The sequence below is a fragment of the Sparus aurata genome, chromosome 9 (assembly GCF_900880675.1).
Source record: "Sparus aurata chromosome 9, fSpaAur1.1, whole genome shotgun sequence".
NCBI classification, from domain to species: Eukaryota; Metazoa; Chordata; class Actinopteri; order Spariformes; family Sparidae; genus Sparus; species Sparus aurata.
Window position 1 is genome coordinate 298291 of NC_044195.1, and position 18770 is coordinate 317060.

The 18770-nt window shown below is 41.7% G+C and overlaps 1 protein-coding gene and 1 long non-coding RNA gene across 3 annotated transcripts; both read right to left on the minus strand.

Moving 5' to 3' along the window:
* Window positions 1–712: 712 nt before the first annotated feature.
* Window positions 713–4118, minus strand: LOC115587641 (uncharacterized). Of its 2 annotated transcripts, none has more exons than XR_003985107.1 (9): window positions 3923–4118; window positions 3662–3778; window positions 3376–3467; window positions 3156–3279; window positions 2689–2793; window positions 2429–2599; window positions 2017–2178; window positions 1518–1749; window positions 713–1343 (listed from the first exon to the last, which is right to left on the minus strand). It is a non-coding gene; the product is annotated as an uncharacterized LOC115587641 (long non-coding RNA). The 2 variants fall into 2 exon arrangements; XR_003985106.1 differs by having other exon boundaries at window positions 713–1348.
* Window positions 4119–4313: 195 nt separating this feature from the next.
* Window positions 4314–9061, minus strand: LOC115587640 (uncharacterized). Its single transcript, XM_030427563.1, has 11 exons — window positions 7746–9061; window positions 7512–7606; window positions 7263–7375; window positions 6927–7007; window positions 6238–6647; window positions 6017–6086; window positions 5702–5934; window positions 5432–5610; window positions 5165–5272; window positions 4948–5037; window positions 4314–4373 (listed from the first exon to the last, which is right to left on the minus strand). Exons 5-10 carry the CDS (start codon window positions 6352–6354, stop codon window positions 5001–5003), a joined length of 744 nt encoding a protein of 247 aa, XP_030283423.1. The 5' UTR covers window positions 6355–6647; window positions 6927–7007; window positions 7263–7375; window positions 7512–7606; window positions 7746–9061; the 3' UTR covers window positions 4314–4373; window positions 4948–5000.
* Between the last annotated feature and the right edge of the window lie 9709 nt (window positions 9062–18770).

Genomic DNA, 18770 nt, shown 5'->3' on the forward strand with positions numbered 1-18770 from the left:
AGCGGTGGACAGCGCCATAGAATAGTATGAATATGGCGCTGACTGTAGAAAGCAATGAGACAATAGAAATTAATAGGGCCTGTGTCCTCATTTTTCATGTAGCCTGTGAGCTTCATTTTCCTTTTTAATGTGCAAATAAACTCAAACTTGAGATGTTTTTAAATTAAACATCAATATTTCTATCTTTCTAAATTAAGTGTCCTCAGTGCAGGAATGATGAGGCATGAATGACTATTAAAATTATTTATTTATTTTTTATGTGACCCATGAAGAGACAATGAATAAACATTCAAAAAGAGGTGGACAAAGTACACAACTGCATTTAATTGAGTCAAAGCATAGCTACATACTACATACTGTACATCTGGTCAAACTTTATTTGTGTTCCAAGTGCTTGTTTTTAAGTATTCAGGCATTCTTTAATGTGTTGTTACCACAATGCATTTGCAAAACCTAATGACTCAGACAATCCACTGAATGCACTGACTTCCTTGTAGAACCTATACAATAAAACTGAGGACTTTGTAGCATATGCTACAATGTTTGTGTGCCGTAAACAGAGCAAACATTTCAAACAATATGAATCTTTCTTCATTTCTTCATTGTGAAGAGATAAAGCCATACAGACATGCTTTGGTGAGGAATCTTCATCCAAGTTCGAATCGAACTTTTCAAAAAAAAAAAATGCAAGCACTTTAAACTTGACTGCCAGTTAACATGATTGGTAATTCTCTTGTGACAAACAGTTTATTGCCTATTCTTAGGAAAGAAAAGAAAATTCATCCACTGATTTCAAAACAGGCTCAAAGTACCATGAACCTTCATAGACACGTCATGGGGTCAAAAGTACATTCAGGGTCTACAGTAAGTATTCAAGTGAATATACAGAGTTATGGTCCATCCCTGACTGGGATATACAGGGTGTTGGGATTGAACCAGCAAACCAAAACAAATAAACAATAAACATTCGACAAGATCACAGGCAGTGACACTACAACATTACGCAGAATATCAAATATTTGCTGTAAATACTGTAAATGTGACTTTTTTGGATCACCTCTGAATGTGGTCTGAGTGATTTGATCTCAAGATGCATTAAAGACACATTAGGTGTATTCACAGCTGTCTGTACTTAGACCTGTCCACTTGAGATCACATCTATCTATGATCTATTTCAGTATTATCATAACAACAACAACAACAACATATAGAAATACATCGTAACAATAATAATACATTTGATTTGTAATGCACTTTTCATAAAAACAAATCTCTAAGTGCCAGACTCAGTTTCAATGGGCATGTCATTAGGAGTATGTTGTCCTCTGGATTCTATTCCCCAACTGCACTGTCCAGTCCATTTATTATTTGGGAGAAAAAGAGAAGATAAACAGGAATTAGTTAAACACAAACCTAGAGCACTGCATTTGTCACAGAATAATCAAACAATGTCAACCCATGTCAATATCTATGACATACAGTAATTTGCTTGTGTACAATCTCATGTCCTTAATTACCTGCATGTCCATGTCCTCCTCATCCGAGTAGCTCTCCACATCACTTGCTAGATCTTGCTCCTCAAACTGCTCTTCTCCCTCTTCAAGGTCCAGTGCAGACCCATCAAGTCCTGCCCTTACCACTTGCAAGTATTTATTTCTAACAGTGATAAGGTGAGACTGCAGCTGAGACCTCCTTCTGTTGAACTCTGCCTGAAGACCTCAAAGTCCTTCTTCAGAGAGGCTGCCGTGGCTACCGTCATAGTAATTAACAAAATGTTCAAAAAGTCAAAATTACATTTATATTTTTCTTCTTTGAAATACATGCAAGTTTCCTGTATGTTACACACATACATAGATCACATAAGTGAGATGCATGTGAGATCTGTTTGAGTCCTGAAAATGGCATTAAAAAAATCAGCAAAACAGACTACTTAAATCTTTCTATGGAAGAAAAATACAGCTATGGGTAGATGAGTGTGATCTGTTGATGTTTTTATTGTAATGGGTAATGGCTTACCCTCAGTGCTGATGGATAGACCACTCAATGTCTGCTCCCTTCTCTTGAGGAACTCCCAGTGTTGCCTTACTTCTGTAGCAAGGATCATCACTTCCTCCTCAAGTCTTCTTATGTGCATTACCTCATCAAAAATCTTTTTTTTGGCAAGGAAATCCACACCATCTGGAAATGCAAAAAAAGAAGAAAAGAAAAATGAGGCCAGAACAAAAAGACTAATAAGCTAAAACATAAATTAATTAAAAACAGTTGGCGACCATTCAATACATTTTTTACATGAGAAGAAATAATGTTGCCAAGAATAATGAATTAGTCCATCACCTCTTTTGTCACCTTCTCTAAACTCATTCATAAAAAGTTGAGGCTATTCGGTGATACCAATAAGAAGGTTCAAAAAATGCATTGTATAACATACCACTGGGGGTTAACTGCCAAGGAAATATGTAGCCAGCTTGTACTGTGTTACTGACAGGGCCGATTTGCTCTTGGGGTTGGACCATTGTATCATGTTGAGCCACATAGATCTCAAGCTGTTTCTGCTCCCTCCACATGTGGTTGCGGATCACAGAGCGTCCTTAGTTGCTGTCTGGGAGACATCAGAGAAGACACATTCCGATAATAATCAAATGTGAAAAACATTGTTAAAACATTTGATGTCTTTCACAAACTTTGTACCTGTTTGGCTATAAAGCCGTGCCCTATGCTGCCTTAGGCCCAGAGAAGTCTCCTCAATTCTTGATCTCACTTGTAGCAGAGAATCATTACTGGCTGCAGGGGGTTCTTTACAACACAGAGCAATGTTGAGTTATGCAAGAACATTGTACTGATTGATTTATTTAATCAGAGAAGGCCCTTAAGAGACTGCTCTCTTTTACATGGACACCCTGATTAAAGTATATATAAAAACAATAGAAGAACACTGAAGTTACAGTGTACTGCAAATCAACAAATTATACAAGGAAATCAAGAAACAGACAACACCAACTCAAAGAAAGAACATGCTCATAAATGACATTCCCATGGTCCATAACAGATAAAAACATTGACCGAACATTTTGCTTTCTGCAGAAACAGCAAAAATGCTTGTTTCAATTGTAATGCGGAAATGTTACATATTATACAAGTTGATTAAAGATCCCTACCATGTTTAGCCCAGTCCCGGACATCTGACCCACTGTTCCACAGTCCCACAGTCCCATCATTTGCAGACATCTCTCCCTTGAGGGTCTCTAGGCTCTGCCTCTCCCTCTCAAGATTCTGCTGTGTCTGTAGGAAAAGGAGGGATGGGGGAAATTAAACTTTAAGAGTGACATTTGTCACTCATACTGCAATGTGGCCACTTTTCTGAAAGAAGACGGTTACCTTACAAAATCTTGTGCACAAGGTTTTACACATGTTCTCCATCTTTCTCTTATTCCAGTCCATAATCTGGACAGTTAGCATGTCTGTGTGTGCTGTTACAGACGAAAAAAGAAGACAAAAATTATGCTTGCCTAGCAGCTCCAGTTAACAACAATGCCGTTAAAAGGCTCCACTAGTGTAACTCTATGCTGTCAAGTCATGCTATCTATATGATTATTCTGCACATAAAATATCAAATATGAAAAAGATTTGATATTTCAGAAAATATCAAAAGCCTACAACCAACCTCCTTTGCCCATGAACTTGTGATTATGGCGGTCCTGGACAGGAAGGAATTAACCATTTCCACCTCCTCTCCCAGGGTAGAACCCGCTCCATCCTGATTGCCTCCTCCCCATTTTATCTGACATTTTAGGAATATACAGTGCAGTCTATTAATCTGAGTTTAGGGAAACATGCATTGTTGTTTTGGCTCTGTAATCAAGCAGATTGGATTTGACATGGGAAAATTACTGGCATCGAAACACAAGGGATGAGTAAAAAATACCTCACACTTGATGCCATGTGCTTTCGCATGGAGCACAGACAACAGAGGCTTCATGGTGGTGAGGTGACTGTCCTCTGGGCAGGCTTCAGCAATTCTCTGGATGTAAGGCCAGTACTTGCATATTACGTCCATGCAGAAGAAGGCTGGTGGACTGGCTGTGATTTCCTTCAGCAGGAACATCGGATACGCAAAGATCTCACCCCTGTGGGATTGCATAACAGCATTGCATAAATTAAGTATCACTTCATGATGCAAAGTGCTGCACATGCTGTTGTGCAGCACTCTGGTAACTTTGTTTTTAAAATGTGCTATACAAATAAAGTGGATTGGATCATGAGCATTTGAAATAAATGGAACTGTAGTGAAAATACAAAGAATGTTTTTATACTTGCCTGTACATATTCAGGGCCTGAAGGATAATGCCATGACGGCACACTGCTACTTCTAGACCCTGGGGAAGAATTAAAAATTAAATTAAATTAATTTTAATTTAACAATAATTCAGCCTTTTCTTCAATTCTGTATGCGTATTTAAATGTTATTACTGCTACTTTTCTCCATATGAAAAAGCAAATCATTTTGTTTGGAAAACCTCCAGTGTGGACGCAGCCCAAAACAGTTAATAACATCATATTAACTATTAATTGCACAAGTCCACCAGCTTGTCCAACTATGCATGCTCGTTAACTATTGCAACTGCCATTTCCCTTGATGAGGACACAGGCATTTGGTCCCTGGACCATGGCTGCCCACTGCTTCTAAATAGTAAGGATGGGTTAATGTGAATTTCACCCATTGTGGGACAATAAAGGAAATCTTATCTTATCCTATCTTAAAATGTTGTATTTGGCAAATAAAGAATTTCCCATTACCTATTTTCCTATCATTATAGATAAGATAAGATATTCCTTTATTAGTCCCACAACGGGGAAATTCACAGGGGTTAGAGTGTAAGCAAAGGGTGGAATACAATGCACTACCACAAAATGTAATATTGTGAAAAGGGAAAGCTCTAGACAACATACTTGCTCATCAAGGCTGGAACAAGCCCTCTTGCTTGTTGTCTCCTTTGTTGCGTTCAGATGAGACCTGCCACAAACGCCTTTACCTGGCAACTACAAAAAGGACAAAGTGAGAATAGTCACATTAATGTTTAATTTATTTAACAGTTTGGGGTGTAATTCTGCAGCATCAAACTGCAGAATGCAAGTAATTGTAAATAATACCAATGGTAGTTCTTACCTAAATGTTCTTACATGCTTGGCCCTCTTTTGGAGGTCGTCCACAAATGCTGCAACCTCGTCATCCTTGCAGATGAGCACACCTTCAAAATAACCCCCTTCCTCAGAGCTAAAGATCAGACATGGAAATATAATATGCAAGGATGATTGCAATCATTTCATGTTAGCATTGCTGAAGAATTAACATGTGCTCAATGGTGTAACAAATGAGAGCTGATACATGGACATGCCAACATAAAAGACCAAGAAACATAAATTATAAACTGACTGTCCATCCTTTTTGAAGCGGTAGTGCTTCCTGTTTCCATCCACAGACACAGCCAACATTTGAGGAGAACAGGCTGTGCAGGCGAATGGTTGCTCTGAGCACAACTTGTCCACTTCGTAGGAGCTGATGACCCACTCCATGAAGCTCTTGAAAAATGTGTCTGAGCAAACTTTACCAGTCTGTTGAAAGAATCATCAAAGACACATTTATACTAACATGCAGAATTAAAAGGAGGTAATGGTAAATATTGTGTACTGTAGGCCAGCCCACCCTGCCATGCGCTGTTGTTTGCGCTTCCAGCACTCTCATAAAGGTGAGGCGGGAAATCCCTGGAGCAGCCAACTTCATCTCCCGAAAATCTTGAAAAATAGCTACATCATAGATGGTATGGAAATGGATGGTGGCAGGCCAGTAGCCACTGACTTGGACATCGTACAGCCCTGGGGTCCAGCTGGCACAGCAGCCACCACATCGCAGCTCTGGGAGGGTCAGATCATATCGTCCTGGGGAAAAAAAAGCATAAATTCATGTTATATTGGAGGGGGGTAAAACCATAGGGAAGTAGAGGTTATGGTATGGAGTTACCTTTCATCTTGATGAACACCACAGGCCTCCCAGGAATGACAGAAACGTTCTCTGGGGGGCAGTCACAAATCTGGTGTGGCATTTCCATTGGCAATATTCGAGTTACAGAAGGAAAAGAGAGGTTTAAAAATTCCAAAATTAGAGAGGGGTCTTTTTTCGAGATGCCAAAAACAAATAGAGTTTTGTAAAGAAAAGAAAAAGATTTTAAATATATATAGTACCGCATGTGTGGTGGGAATAGCCCCCTTCTGCAGCTTCCTTAACCACAACTGTTGGTGGCAGAGGCATGTGGAAGCCATGAATCTTTGATTGCCGATTGTGCAGTGCCTGGGACTCATGGTGTATGTCACAATCACAACAGTAATACTGCATAGGCATGCATTCTTGACATCTTATGATGGCTTCCTTGCTTCCTTGCTCTGGCATCTTTGACAGAGCCTTGGTTTAATGCTGTTAGCTTTCAGCATGTTGTCCAACAGCATCTGTCTGGCTTCCTTCTATCTCTCTGAGGAGAAAGCGTTCCTGGTTTTCCAGTCCATGGCTGCTGTTGGTGGGCTGGTGTCCACATCAGCAATACCGACATCACAGTGTGATGCACTGAGATGTCTCTCCAGTTCTTTTAATGCAGCATCTGTTTCAGGAGGGGGGTAAAATGTTGATGAAGCAAAATTGGGGCTTAGCAATGAATCGTAATTTTACAAGCTACAAATATTTTCTAGGAAATTGTGTATCAAAATGCCATTCCACATTAAGCATTATGGTGATGCTGAGATGTGCAGGCCTATAAATCGTATTCTACAGACTTGGATTGGTAGATCCCCACAGAAATCACACCACGATGCTTGATTATTTGACCGGTCACGCCAAAACTCATGGGAATCTATAAGACAAAAAGATTATGATTACTTACTTAGTCCTGCCTCGTCCTCATCAGGCATCTCCACTGATGTCTCCTCAGGAACATTGAGATGAAGTGATCTGGCCCTTCCACCTGAAAAGATAAAGTTAAATGTGAAGGGTGCCAACAGAATATCAGTGTTGTGTCAATGTGAATGGAATGTTTATTCATAATGTGAGTTCGCTACTGGTTACAGTAGCTCAGGAAATGATCAATTTACAGAGGAAAGATTTGCCAAACTGAAAGATACACAGTATAATTACAATCTTCTTCTGTGGGTAGTATTCATTGACCTTATTACAACAAAATGCTTAGCACGCTATGCAAAGTTGGATATAATAAACTAACCATGGGATTTGGATGAAGAGGACTTGATGGTCTGGGCAATAATGTTGCCATCTTTATCCTGCTGTCTCCACTGGATCTGGACTGGTGGTTTTGATCTTCTTCTTTTTTTTTACCTAAAAAGCACAATATAATCAAAGTAACGCAGGTAAACCATAAAGACTTCCTGCACAAATAACTTCTTGAATGTTGCTATGCATCATAATATCTGATCCCCATGCATGGAACAGGATACTGAAGTTGTTACATTACCTGTGCAGGCTCGACTAGTGAGTTGAGATGCTCTGCCAGGCTCTGTGCCTTTCTGATCACCTCCTTAAGGGTAGCCTCATCTGATGCCATAGTGCCTAAACAGCAAAAATAAAAGATGTTAAATCCTCCATCTCTGATCTGTGGGGAAAGTGCACCCTATATGGTATATATTTCTGTCCCAGCTTGCCTTTGATATTGTTTACATTGAGGGCTATAAGGGCTACTACTACTTACCAGAGAATTGAAGACACTCCTGGACAGACAAATGGTTGGCTCTTAAAAGAGCCGTTGGTTGTGTAAAGGAAGTTACAGGGACTGAGAGATGAGGGAAACTGGTTATCTGTAAAAGAGCAATAACAGTACAGTGAGAGCATAGTCTAGAAAGCCTTCTCTAGTCATGTTAGCATTAACGTTAGCCTAGCTAGGTTACAAATCATCAAATCTCTCAATCTCAAACTGTGCATACTACTTACCAGAGAAATGAACACACACACACACACACACAGACAAATAGGTTGGCTCTCAAAAGAGCCGTTGGTTTTATATAAAGGAAGGAACAGGGACTGAGGATTGAGGGAAACTGGTTATCTGTAAAACAGTAATAAAAGTAGAATGAGAGCACAATCAAGAAAGCCTTCTCCAGTCACGATCAATAAAGTCTATCTATCTATCTATCTATCTATCTATCTATCTATCTATCTATCTATCTAAATTTGTCAAACTGTTTGTTATTGACAAAACTGCCTGGTTTCAAGGCAATATAGCTCATTGCATTTCTGATTACCCTAACCTAACCTACCCTAACCCTAACCTGAAGCGGGAGAAGGTTGGCGGTAAAAAAAGAAGAAGAAAAAACTGGCGGAAGTACGTCAGCGACAGCGATAGCAGAGTCCATAGTAACCGCCATAGCAACGATAGAAACCTGAAAGATCTTCGTAATAACTAACAAACGAAAGATCATATACATTCAGTGAAGGATTAATATGAGAACAAAGTGCAGATTTTTTGCTAGGAATGTTATCAAAACGCACTTTAATGCTGAAACGGTCTTAAAATGCTGCATTATGCTGCATTTTCCACTATGAATGAAAGGAATGGAAGCCATTTTTCACTGCAGGGAATTGCGCATGCGCACTGGTGTCATTTGATATTATTCGTAGGATAATGCATGAAAAATGTGTACATAACTTTTCATACATTTCCATAGGAACCCCTCCATGAGAATATGTTGTTTAGCTACAGGACACTAAACTGCCAAAAAGCGTGGACAAAAAAGAGGACGCACAGAAACGGCTGTGCCAGACCCCTCAACATCTGGTTCTTCATTGCCATTCACACAATCCCACACAAGTCCACTGGACAAGGAAGAGTGCTTCTTCTGCCAATTGGACAATGGCCAACCACTGTACCCGATCAGGACTGAGAATGCTGGTAAAGATCTCAAAGATGCTATGGAAAGGTCCCATAATACTCTAGGAGACACTACTTTGATAAAAGGGATAATTTATAAGTGGTAATTAATTATACTTTTAGACGGGGCACCACCTCCGATGGTTCTACGTGCGACTAGCTCGGAGGGAACTAGTCAGAATACCAACTGTCCAAGTTTGGCTTGAACACAAAAGATCAGTCTCGAATTGATCTGTTGAATTTCAATTTTCTCCTATTCTGAAGTCATGAATTCTTTCCATGATACCATCGATTTCCCACTTCAAATTAAAAGAGCACAGACAACGACATACAGTTAAATATGTTTATTTACTAAATAAATGCAGAATAAAGGATGTGAAATAATGATTCAAATATGTGACAACATTAACAGAAATTGTGAAACAAAATGAGGACAAGATTAATTCTAAACGATGGTGGGTTTTAGTGTAAGTAATCGATAATTTACCAATACAGAATTAATGTTTATTCTATCGAGGCGATATGGCGAAGGCTTTGAATTTGTGATATATGTCTATATATATTCGAAGCTTCCACAAACACCTACTCTGATCTCATTCGAGTGTGACTCTTGTCGTGTGAAATGTTTAGCCTACTTGGTTGAAGAAGAGCGGGGTCCCGGACTCCGGACTGTCTGGAGCAGCTTCGTCTCTGTGCAGGGAGGCGGCGGCGGTTTCAGAGCCGCTGGAGAGTGATGCCGTCTCGGTTCACCTGAGGACAGCTCCTGGCCCAGCAGTGTTCTTGCTTGCGTGCGCTGGAGGCGACCGGAGACGATCGGGTGCTATTTCTAATTTAGGCTGTGGATTTCTTCACGGCTTCTTGAGCAGTTAACTGCACCGACTTTATAATAATCACAAGTTCTGGTCAGAGTCTCTTTCTTGAGCTGGTTATTACGGAGCTCCGAACATATATCGATTAGGTTTCTTGTATAAAAATAACGGGGAGAGAAACGCCGGCCGAACGATCTGTCTTAGTTACTAAATACAAGAACAAAAATAGCTTCTTCTGGCTTACTGAGTTGCAATACTTGACGATATAAAGAAATATAAAAAGAGGATTAATCTCGTTCTTGCTTCGGTTTCAAAATGGAGTTATTTTCAAAATAACAACGCGTTGTTTGGGTTTGGCTCTCGAAGCAGTTCAAATGTCCGGAGAAAAAGTCCGGAGCCGCAAACAAAGCAAAGTACGGAGATTAGGTTTGAAAAATATAGGTTACACACGTGGCAGAAAAGATTAAGCAGGTACGGGTTACAAAAAAGAGGAGAAGAGAAGAGAGCGAGCAACGTGGGGTTCGCTTCTTTTAATGTTTTGCTGAAGGCGGAACTGAGGACGTACTGGCACGTCACTTCCTCCGGTGATGTCACAGCTCATATTATGAATTTATTACATATTAAACCAGAATAATGGTTTAAAAGTAAGATCGCGATTGTCTTACTCACCGAAATCCACCATGGTCTTTACACCAACATTTGTCATACGAAAACAAAACAAAGAAGAACATGACAGAAATTGTCTAATAGGAAAAAGGGAAGTTGTTGGTTATAACAAGTCACACACTCAAGTAACATACGTTTTTAGCAGCACTGATGGCTTAAAAACATTTCGAAAAGGGTTAGCTTAATTTTTGGTACAAGAATATATGTTGGAGGTAGGTGATCATGTTTATAAGCACAAATATAAAGTCCGTCTGTTCCAGAAACTCTCCTCTTAACTATACCCAGACTTACCACTAGGTGGAGCTGTGGCTCCATCACACTTTCAGAGATTAAATCTGAAATCACTAACTGTAGTTTCCTTGAACTCAGAAAACAGGGGGAAAAAGTATGTTTGGGTTCTTATCCAGCTGATTAAGAGTATTTTGTCCTGCAAAGGATGAGATTACATTTTAGTACTTTTTAGCATTAAGACAGAAATTAAGGCTCTTCCTGGCAATGTTTATTGCCTCGCACATGTTGTTGTTTCACTGGTGGAGTGTGAAGAAAGAATATGGGAAGAGAGATCCAGGCCATTATGGTGTCCCAGAAGGTGGGTCAAGGGGGACACCTACATGGCCATGAAGATCGCATCTCTGTGATATAAAGATGAGACAAAGGACATGTTCCTACAATACTGTAATGAAGACAAGGCTGAACACCTGCATCTCACCTGGTGATGCGCATGCAATTGATGTGAAATACCACAAACCTTGCTGGAGAGAAAATGTGTTCCACGCTCTTCAAGAAACTACCACTAGCAAAACTGCCAAAGAACCCTTTCTACAAAGGTCGAGTCTGCTTGAGCTGATCAACCTTGTTGATGTAGAAACACAAAACCAAGCGTACCTTCATATGGATGACATTGAAACCACTTGTCTCAATTTGCTTGGCTCAGAAGTCTTTGAAACTCATGTACCTGCATTCAGCAGAACATGGCTGAAAGAAAGAATCCTCACTGATTTTCCACACCTGGCGTGTGCTCGTCCCAATAGAAAGAAGTCCTCTACTCTCCAGATGCATGTGAAGAGGACATGGTTTCTACCACAATGACAGCTGGCAAGGAGGAGGAGAACCGCATGAAGACAATCTACAAAGCAGCACAGGTAATAAGGAAAAGCATTGCAACCTTTACTAAGACCAAGAAGAGAAATGTCATACAGGTATCTAGTGACATTGGCGATGTTCCAGCTGAACTACACACCTTAATACTGAAACTGAAAAGAGAACCAGAGTAACCGAGCAACACTGACGGTGAGTCAGAATATCATGTATGGGTTCAAATCCTGTGCACAGGTAAAGTAAATGCTGAGCAGTGAATCAGCATCATTCAGGTCACCCCAAGCACGAGAGAACCCACAGGTTCTGGGACTAGCGCTGACTGTCCATGACACATGCAACAAGAAGCTGATGAATCTTCTCAATGCTCATGGCTACTCTGTTTCACATGGCCGTGCCCTTCTCATGGAAACTGCTTTGGCCAATGCTGTTGTAGAAAACATCAAAGCGCACCAAGGCCTCTATGTACCACCATTCCTGAAGAAGGGGACCTTTGTGTTTTTTGCAGTAGATAAAACAGACTTTGCAGAGGACATAGGATGGAAAAGGAACCACTCATGGAACGATCACTACAGTGTACCAGAAGGTTGATCCTTCTAAAGAACCTGTTGCAGAACCTCTGATCATACGTGATGCACAGAGTCTGTCAGTCAGTCACTCCCTACCATGTAGAGATGCTTCACTGTGACAAGCCAAAACCGGAGCTTAACAAGAGGTCAGAACAGTTTGACATCAACCAGGGGATCTCAGATTCCTATCAGCTGACACAGCTAAGATGGGATTTTGCATCTGCTTTATCAAGAATGAAAGCAGAAGAAACCTCCAGCAACATTCCAGGCTGGGCCGGATACAACTCACTGCTGTCTGAAAGCCTTCCCTTGACACAGGTTGGAGCTCTGCCACTACTCCCAGAGGTGGCACACGAGTGGTCAACTCTACTGACTGTGATCATGCAAGCAAATCAACTGAGAAAGTTGGCAGTTGGGGAAGATCACCCCACAGTCATTACCTTTGACATGGCCCTCTATGAGAAAGTGGTGAAGCTCCTAGATGCCAGACCTGACTTGAAACAAATGTTTTTTTCCCAGACTGGGTGAGTTGCAAGTCGTCATGGCAGCCCTCAGAGCTCTTTGTGCCTCCATGGAGAACTCGGGCATAGATGATGCCTGGGTGGAAGCTGATGTGTATGGTCCTGACACGACAAGGCAAATCCTGAAATGCACACACTATAAGTGAGCTCTCCATGCCCATATCTCCTCATATGTAGCACTCTTTGAAATGGCTCTGGAAGAGTTCTTCAAGGACAACTCACAACTGAAAGATGTGTGCCTGAAGGCTACAGAGGGAGTAGAAGCTGCCTGCTCTGAAGAGAATGACACGAAGGCTGAATCCATGAAGCAAGCAAACAGCACCATCCCGGAAGCCTTGACTACTGCTGAGGTCAATCACAGCATTCCAGAAATGGAAGGAACAGAAATCCCAGAATGCAATGTTCAAGGCCATGATGAGTTACCTACATCGTGTGGAAACAATCCTGTCCTTCATAGCGGCAACTCGGAATGCTGACCTGGAACTCCATCTACAAGCTGGAGAGGCACTGAGCAAGCTGTTCTTTGCCATGGACTGCATCAAGTACAAGCGACTCTGGTCAAGATACGTGCAGACATGCATGACTTGAGGACCAATCATCCTCAGACATGGGAGGAACTACGAGCAGGCAATATATCAGTCACCAAGAGAGTCATTCCCTTTGTGTCTGTTGGGGCAGACCATGCATGTGAACACCTGAACAAGCTAATGAAGATTAGCTCTGGGATCATTGGCATCTCCAACAATGCCAATGCCAGACAGAGATTTTTCATGGTCACAACAGAACTTTCTCGTCTGTCGAAAGAGTTCAAGAGTCAGTTTGACATGGAAGCTGACAGAATCACAGAGCATCATGAGCTTGGGCCAAGTGCAGTCAAGAGGGCACATGATACAATCGATAAGATCGAGGCAGCCATACTCAGCCATGGAAACCCTTTTGCCACTGAAGGTGACAACCTGTATAATGTGATCACGCATGCTTACATCCCAGATGAGTATGTACCACAGATCTTGAATGCTGATGTCACTGGCCAGAAGTTGTATGAAGACTATGGGCTCTATCTTAACGATCTGAAACGCAAGTATCAAACGCAAAGCGCAAGGAGCTTTCTGGGCGGATCTCAGGCGCTGTTGCTATTATGCCGGCGGGATAAATGACTCTTGCGCCCGACGCAAATCTAAAATGGGTTGGTCTGAAGTAGCTACATTAGTTATAGGTGTGGTTTGGGCGTAACGTGCAATAAACCAATCAGAGCGTCATCTCACATTCCCTTTAAAAGCAGGCGCACTTGTTCCATGGTGGATTGCTATTATAATGGCGTATTTGCCAGGCACACGCCAGGAGCGGTTCACAGCCGAGGAGACCGACGTCCTCGTCAGGGCCATAAAAGACCGAGAAGTGGCCTTGTATGTGGATGGGAGAAATCCATCCAAATTAGCTTTGGTTAAACGGGCGTGGGAGGAAATTGCCACAATTGTTTCTACGGCTGGCATCCCCACGACATCGCACCGGGCCACGGGAGCAGTGCGCACGGGCCGAGCAGTGCGCAACGGCCAGCTGATGAGGGAGCAGCGCAAACACCAAGGTGCAGAGGATCCAGACCCACTACACGCAGTGGCAGCATTGTCAGACCGGACCGCACTGTCCGGGATGCGGCAAGGTATTAATGCCCGTCTTGACCGGGTGGCGATGTTGCTGCGGCCTCTCAGGCGCATCGCCTCAAGTCTCCAAACGCACCACCTGCTCCTGTTGTGCACCTTCCTCCTCCTCCCCAACTCCATCTCCGTCCACCCGCTCCACTAGGAGCACATTGCGCATTGCCACTCCCGGACCCTCACGGCTACGGCGGGCGCGTCGCATATCAGAGGGAAAAAGAATTTGTTCTTCTGTTTAAATCTTTTCAACTTTTTTCGTATGGTTTGCAAAATCGGGAACTGCCTCCTTGTAGATGAGAGAAGCAAAGTGTATGCAGGTTGAGCACACGATACATTATGGCCAAGCATGCGCCCTTAAAATAGCATCTGAATAAGCGCCACTGACTTTAGACTAGGTTTTTCCTGGTCTGTGGCGCAATTGTTTTCTGAAACAGCAAAATAGCACCAGTGAACGTTTGCGCCGGAACACGCCTCCTCTTTTCGCTGAACCTACCCCCGGAGCGCAAAGTCGTTCCCTAATTTAAGGACGTGCGTCTGCGGAGGGAAAATTCCAATGTGCGCCGAATGCAAAATAGGAATTACACAAGCGCCAGTGTACAAAGTCAATTGCGCTGAGTGCAAATAGAGCCCTATGTGTCAGAGCGTATCAATGGAGATGTCAGCTTCTGGGCCCCTGTGAAGAAAGAGAACAACAAGATGTTCCTGTCTGGGAACAAGAAGATTACAGTGAAGCTCAGAGACAATACTGTGGATCTGAAGGAGACCAAGGACCTGTTTGCAAGGCTGATGGTACTTGCCAGGTCAAACCGAGACATCAACCAGAAAGAGGCCATAGGAAACTATGAATTCACTCTGACACCAAGGGCACTGTTCGCTCCTGATGGAACAATTCTGCCATGCCATGACAAGTCCAAGTTAATCCATCTACTTGAGAAGCTGACAAAAGAAGACATACCCCATGAAAACCATCAGCCGCCTCAAGTTGGAAGTTCTACCCATCAAGATGCAGTGGATACAGGACTCACAGACCTCACATCTACTGATCAGCCAAGTCGGAAGATAGCACTGGTGGATGGTATGGTGCTTGTGCAGAAGCTGAGCGAAAAACCAGCGACTGTATTAACAGTCAAGGATCTGAGTGGCTGCTTCAATGACAGACTGATGCAACTTACACGAGATTATGATGAAATCATCCTCGTGTTTGACACATACAGGGCAGATTCTCTGAAGATTACAACTAGATATAAACGAATCCCAATGAGTAGGTTCCTCTCCCATGACAAGACTAAGAGTGATCTTACTGAATATCTTGCTGCCAAAACTCTGGAGTACAACAAGGGATCCTCCAAGCTGATCATCACATCTGCTTCTGGGCTCACTAGGAGCAACAAAGACCTTGTCTTTGAAGAAAAAAACAACAAAGAAGCAGACACACTGCTTATCCAACAGGCTGTGCTGGCTTCACAGCGAAACCCACAGTTGGTGTTTTTCTCACCAGATACAGATGTTTTAGTGCTAGTCTCAGCAAACTATGATCTCATGTGGAAGAACACGTCCATTTCTATGGCCTCTGGTGTTTTGCCGATTGAACCACTGTGGCGAGCTCTAGGTAAAGACAGAGCAAAGGCTTTGCAAGCCTTCCATGCATTCACTGGGGCCCACAACACAGGAAGGTTCTCCCACATAGGCAAGGCAACCTGGCTGCAGTTCTACCTCAAAGCAGATGAAGATATTGTCAATGCTCTGCAGATGCCTTTGGATGAAGCAGATGTGACAGAAGGAATGCTGTCAGCCCGGGAATCCTTTATATGTGCAGCTTACTCACCCAAGGGGATCAACATCAAGGCAATCCCGCAACTGCGATGGCATCTCTTCTGCAAACATAGGGCAGAAAGTGATAAGATCCCTCGACACTTGGAGCTCTGAAGCAGCACATCTTGAGAGTCCATGTCCAAACAAGAGTGTGGGCACAGGCAGCCATTGCTCTGCAGGATCCACTGCTGGATCCTTTGCAAAACGGATACTTCAAACACTCGGATGGCATGCTCAAACCAGTGACCACAGAGGTCCTCCCAGCCCAAAGGCCATCCTTGATTTGGTCCAATGCAAGTGTAAATCTGACTGCTCTTCTGGGAGCTCCTGCAGAGCTAAGGACTTAGCCTGCACTGACATGTGTCAGTGTTGCAGCCAGTGCCAGAACGATGACGATTCCCAAGCCGTGATGCATGAAAGTGATGATGATTTTGATGATGTATATAAACTGTCTTATTAAAAAGGTTGCTTAATCATACTGTGGTCTAAATGTGTATGTCGATAGTTCCAGAACATCCAAGTTTTACATTAGCTTATTTTAAACTCAAAGGAAAAACTCTTCAATATAAGGAACTCTGAGTTATCTGACCAACTGCTTGTGATGTGTAGTTTTTACCCATATTTTGGATGTATTTCAATGGGAAGACAAAAAACAAAACATGTTTTTTGAGGTACATGGAATATTAAATGCAGACAACTTTTCATTACAATGATATTGCAAGAAAACAACCACACCGGCTCATTTTTGACCCACTGGGTTAATGTGGTAGAGTTTTGTAGCTTTGTAACTAGTGCCATTTGATTCCCTGACCCCGAAAATGTGGGTTTAGCAGTTAAAATCAACATTCCAGCTTATTCAGAAGCCGAGATATTACAAATTAAAGTTTTACGGCGGCCATTTTTTAAAAATTCAATATGGCCACTACATAGACATCTGGGCAAATGCAAACATTGATTTTCTGACTCCTTATACAATAACCTTTCCAAAAATGTATAGTTTAGCAAATCCCCCCAAAATTCCCACAAAATTATATAGTGAACCTGACTAATACATATACAGGAGAAATTCCATAGTCCATAAAACATTTCTGGAGCTTCACAGCAAACAGCGTTGCAGCATTCTGCTAAACAAATGAAGTGGCTGGAGACTTGTTTTAAAATGTAACACAGCGAATCAAACGAATAATAATTGTCTTTATACAGTGAGTTCATACAGTGTGATTTAAGTCTCTAGAAACCTGAGATTCCAAATTGTTTTGAAAATACCTTATTTATACCATCGATATGTCACCGAGCTAATACTTTTAGCCCAGGTGTAAAAAGACATCCATTCAAATCTCAGGGCTTCCAGAGGCTTCCAGCGTTTAGGTATTCTAAATGTATCTTGTTAAGTATGCACACTTACCATGTTTAGGGTCATGGGTTCCAAGCATGCATCATGGACAGTATGTCAAAAGATGCATGCAAAAGAATCCTAAACTAATTTAAAAGCTGATAAAAACACATTTTTAAACACACTTTACCAAATGAATCCATTCTGATGTAGTCTTCAGCTCAAATTTCTCCTGAATGGATGACTGAATCTAAACAATGACACCTGCTGGTCAAAATGGAAATCACAAGAGGCGAAATGCCCATCAACATGTTGATCTTTCAACCCCTGTGTACTCAGTCATTGTTACATTATGAGAAGTCAGTACCTGTGGTTGGTTATTCACTACACTTATTTCACAATTCAGGTTATTAGTTAATTTGCAGGATCAGATTATTAATATAAAATACAAATCAACTTATGAACCATGATGTATTATCATACTACACAGCAGTATTTAAAGTGAGTTCAGTGTCTTTATAAGCTTCAACATTAAAGTGATGGACACTGTAATGCATCAAGGATTAGAATCTACTAATATAATACATATTTTTCTAAAATCGTCTATTCTGCACTTACCCTTACCCTTACCCTTACCCGTACCCTTTGATACTAATACTAATGTATTCAGTGAGTATTTGAATTAGTACTTCTTCTACCACTGCCCATCCCTGTCCCTATTTGAAAAATCCATTTGCTAATTTCTTTTAAGAATTTAATTATTGACCACATCTCCTACTTTGCTTAGGGTCCAACATCAATGTATGTGGCCTGAAAGTCTTACATCACATTCTGTAAGTTGCATAGGACCAAAAAAGTACGATGTGGACTGGCAGTTGGAGAATGCTAGTTCACATCCTGGGCATTGTCGAGGTGCCCTTGAGCAAGCCACAACCGCTAACACTGCTCGTTGGGCGCCCTAGCATGTGTGGCAGCCCCTTCACTCATCTCCTCTACACTGCATGTGTGTAATGTGAGTGGAAAAAAATTATTTCCCAATTTGGGATTATGACAGTAGATAAAATAAAATAAAAAAATTATTAATAATTAAATCAAAAATATTAGACCACATTTGACCCCAAGCGCAACGCAATCCTGCTTGCAGTTAGTCGTTTAACTGAGATTCAAGGTGAGAACAGAGAAACATTCCCCTTTCCCAACTATTTTATTATTTATGGTAAGAACACTGACTGATGCAAAGGCGCTATTGTAATGTAAGGATTTGTTCTCTCAAATGAATTTTTGAGAGCTTTACATGCTCCAAAACTCATGAAACTTTGCACATGGGTCATCCATGCCAACTCACTATGAATCTGGAACTTTTCCCAGATCACGTCATGGATTTTCTTG

What these genes read in the sequence shown, in the direction of transcription:
- LOC115587640 (XM_030427563.1), bottom strand. Translation starts at nt 6,354, where the DNA reads ATGAGTCCCAGGCACTGCACAATCGGCAATCAAAGATTCATGGCTTCC. An exon ending in GGTGTTCATCAAGATGAAAG is followed by an intron (nt 5,935 to 6,016) that starts GTAACTCCATAC and finishes TTTTTTCCCCAG; the next exon opens with GACGATATGATCTGACCCTC. An exon ending in AAGCATGTAAGAACATTTAG is followed by an intron (nt 5,038 to 5,164) that starts GTAAGAACTACC and finishes TCCTTTTTGTAG; the next exon opens with TTGCCAGGTAAAGGCGTTTG.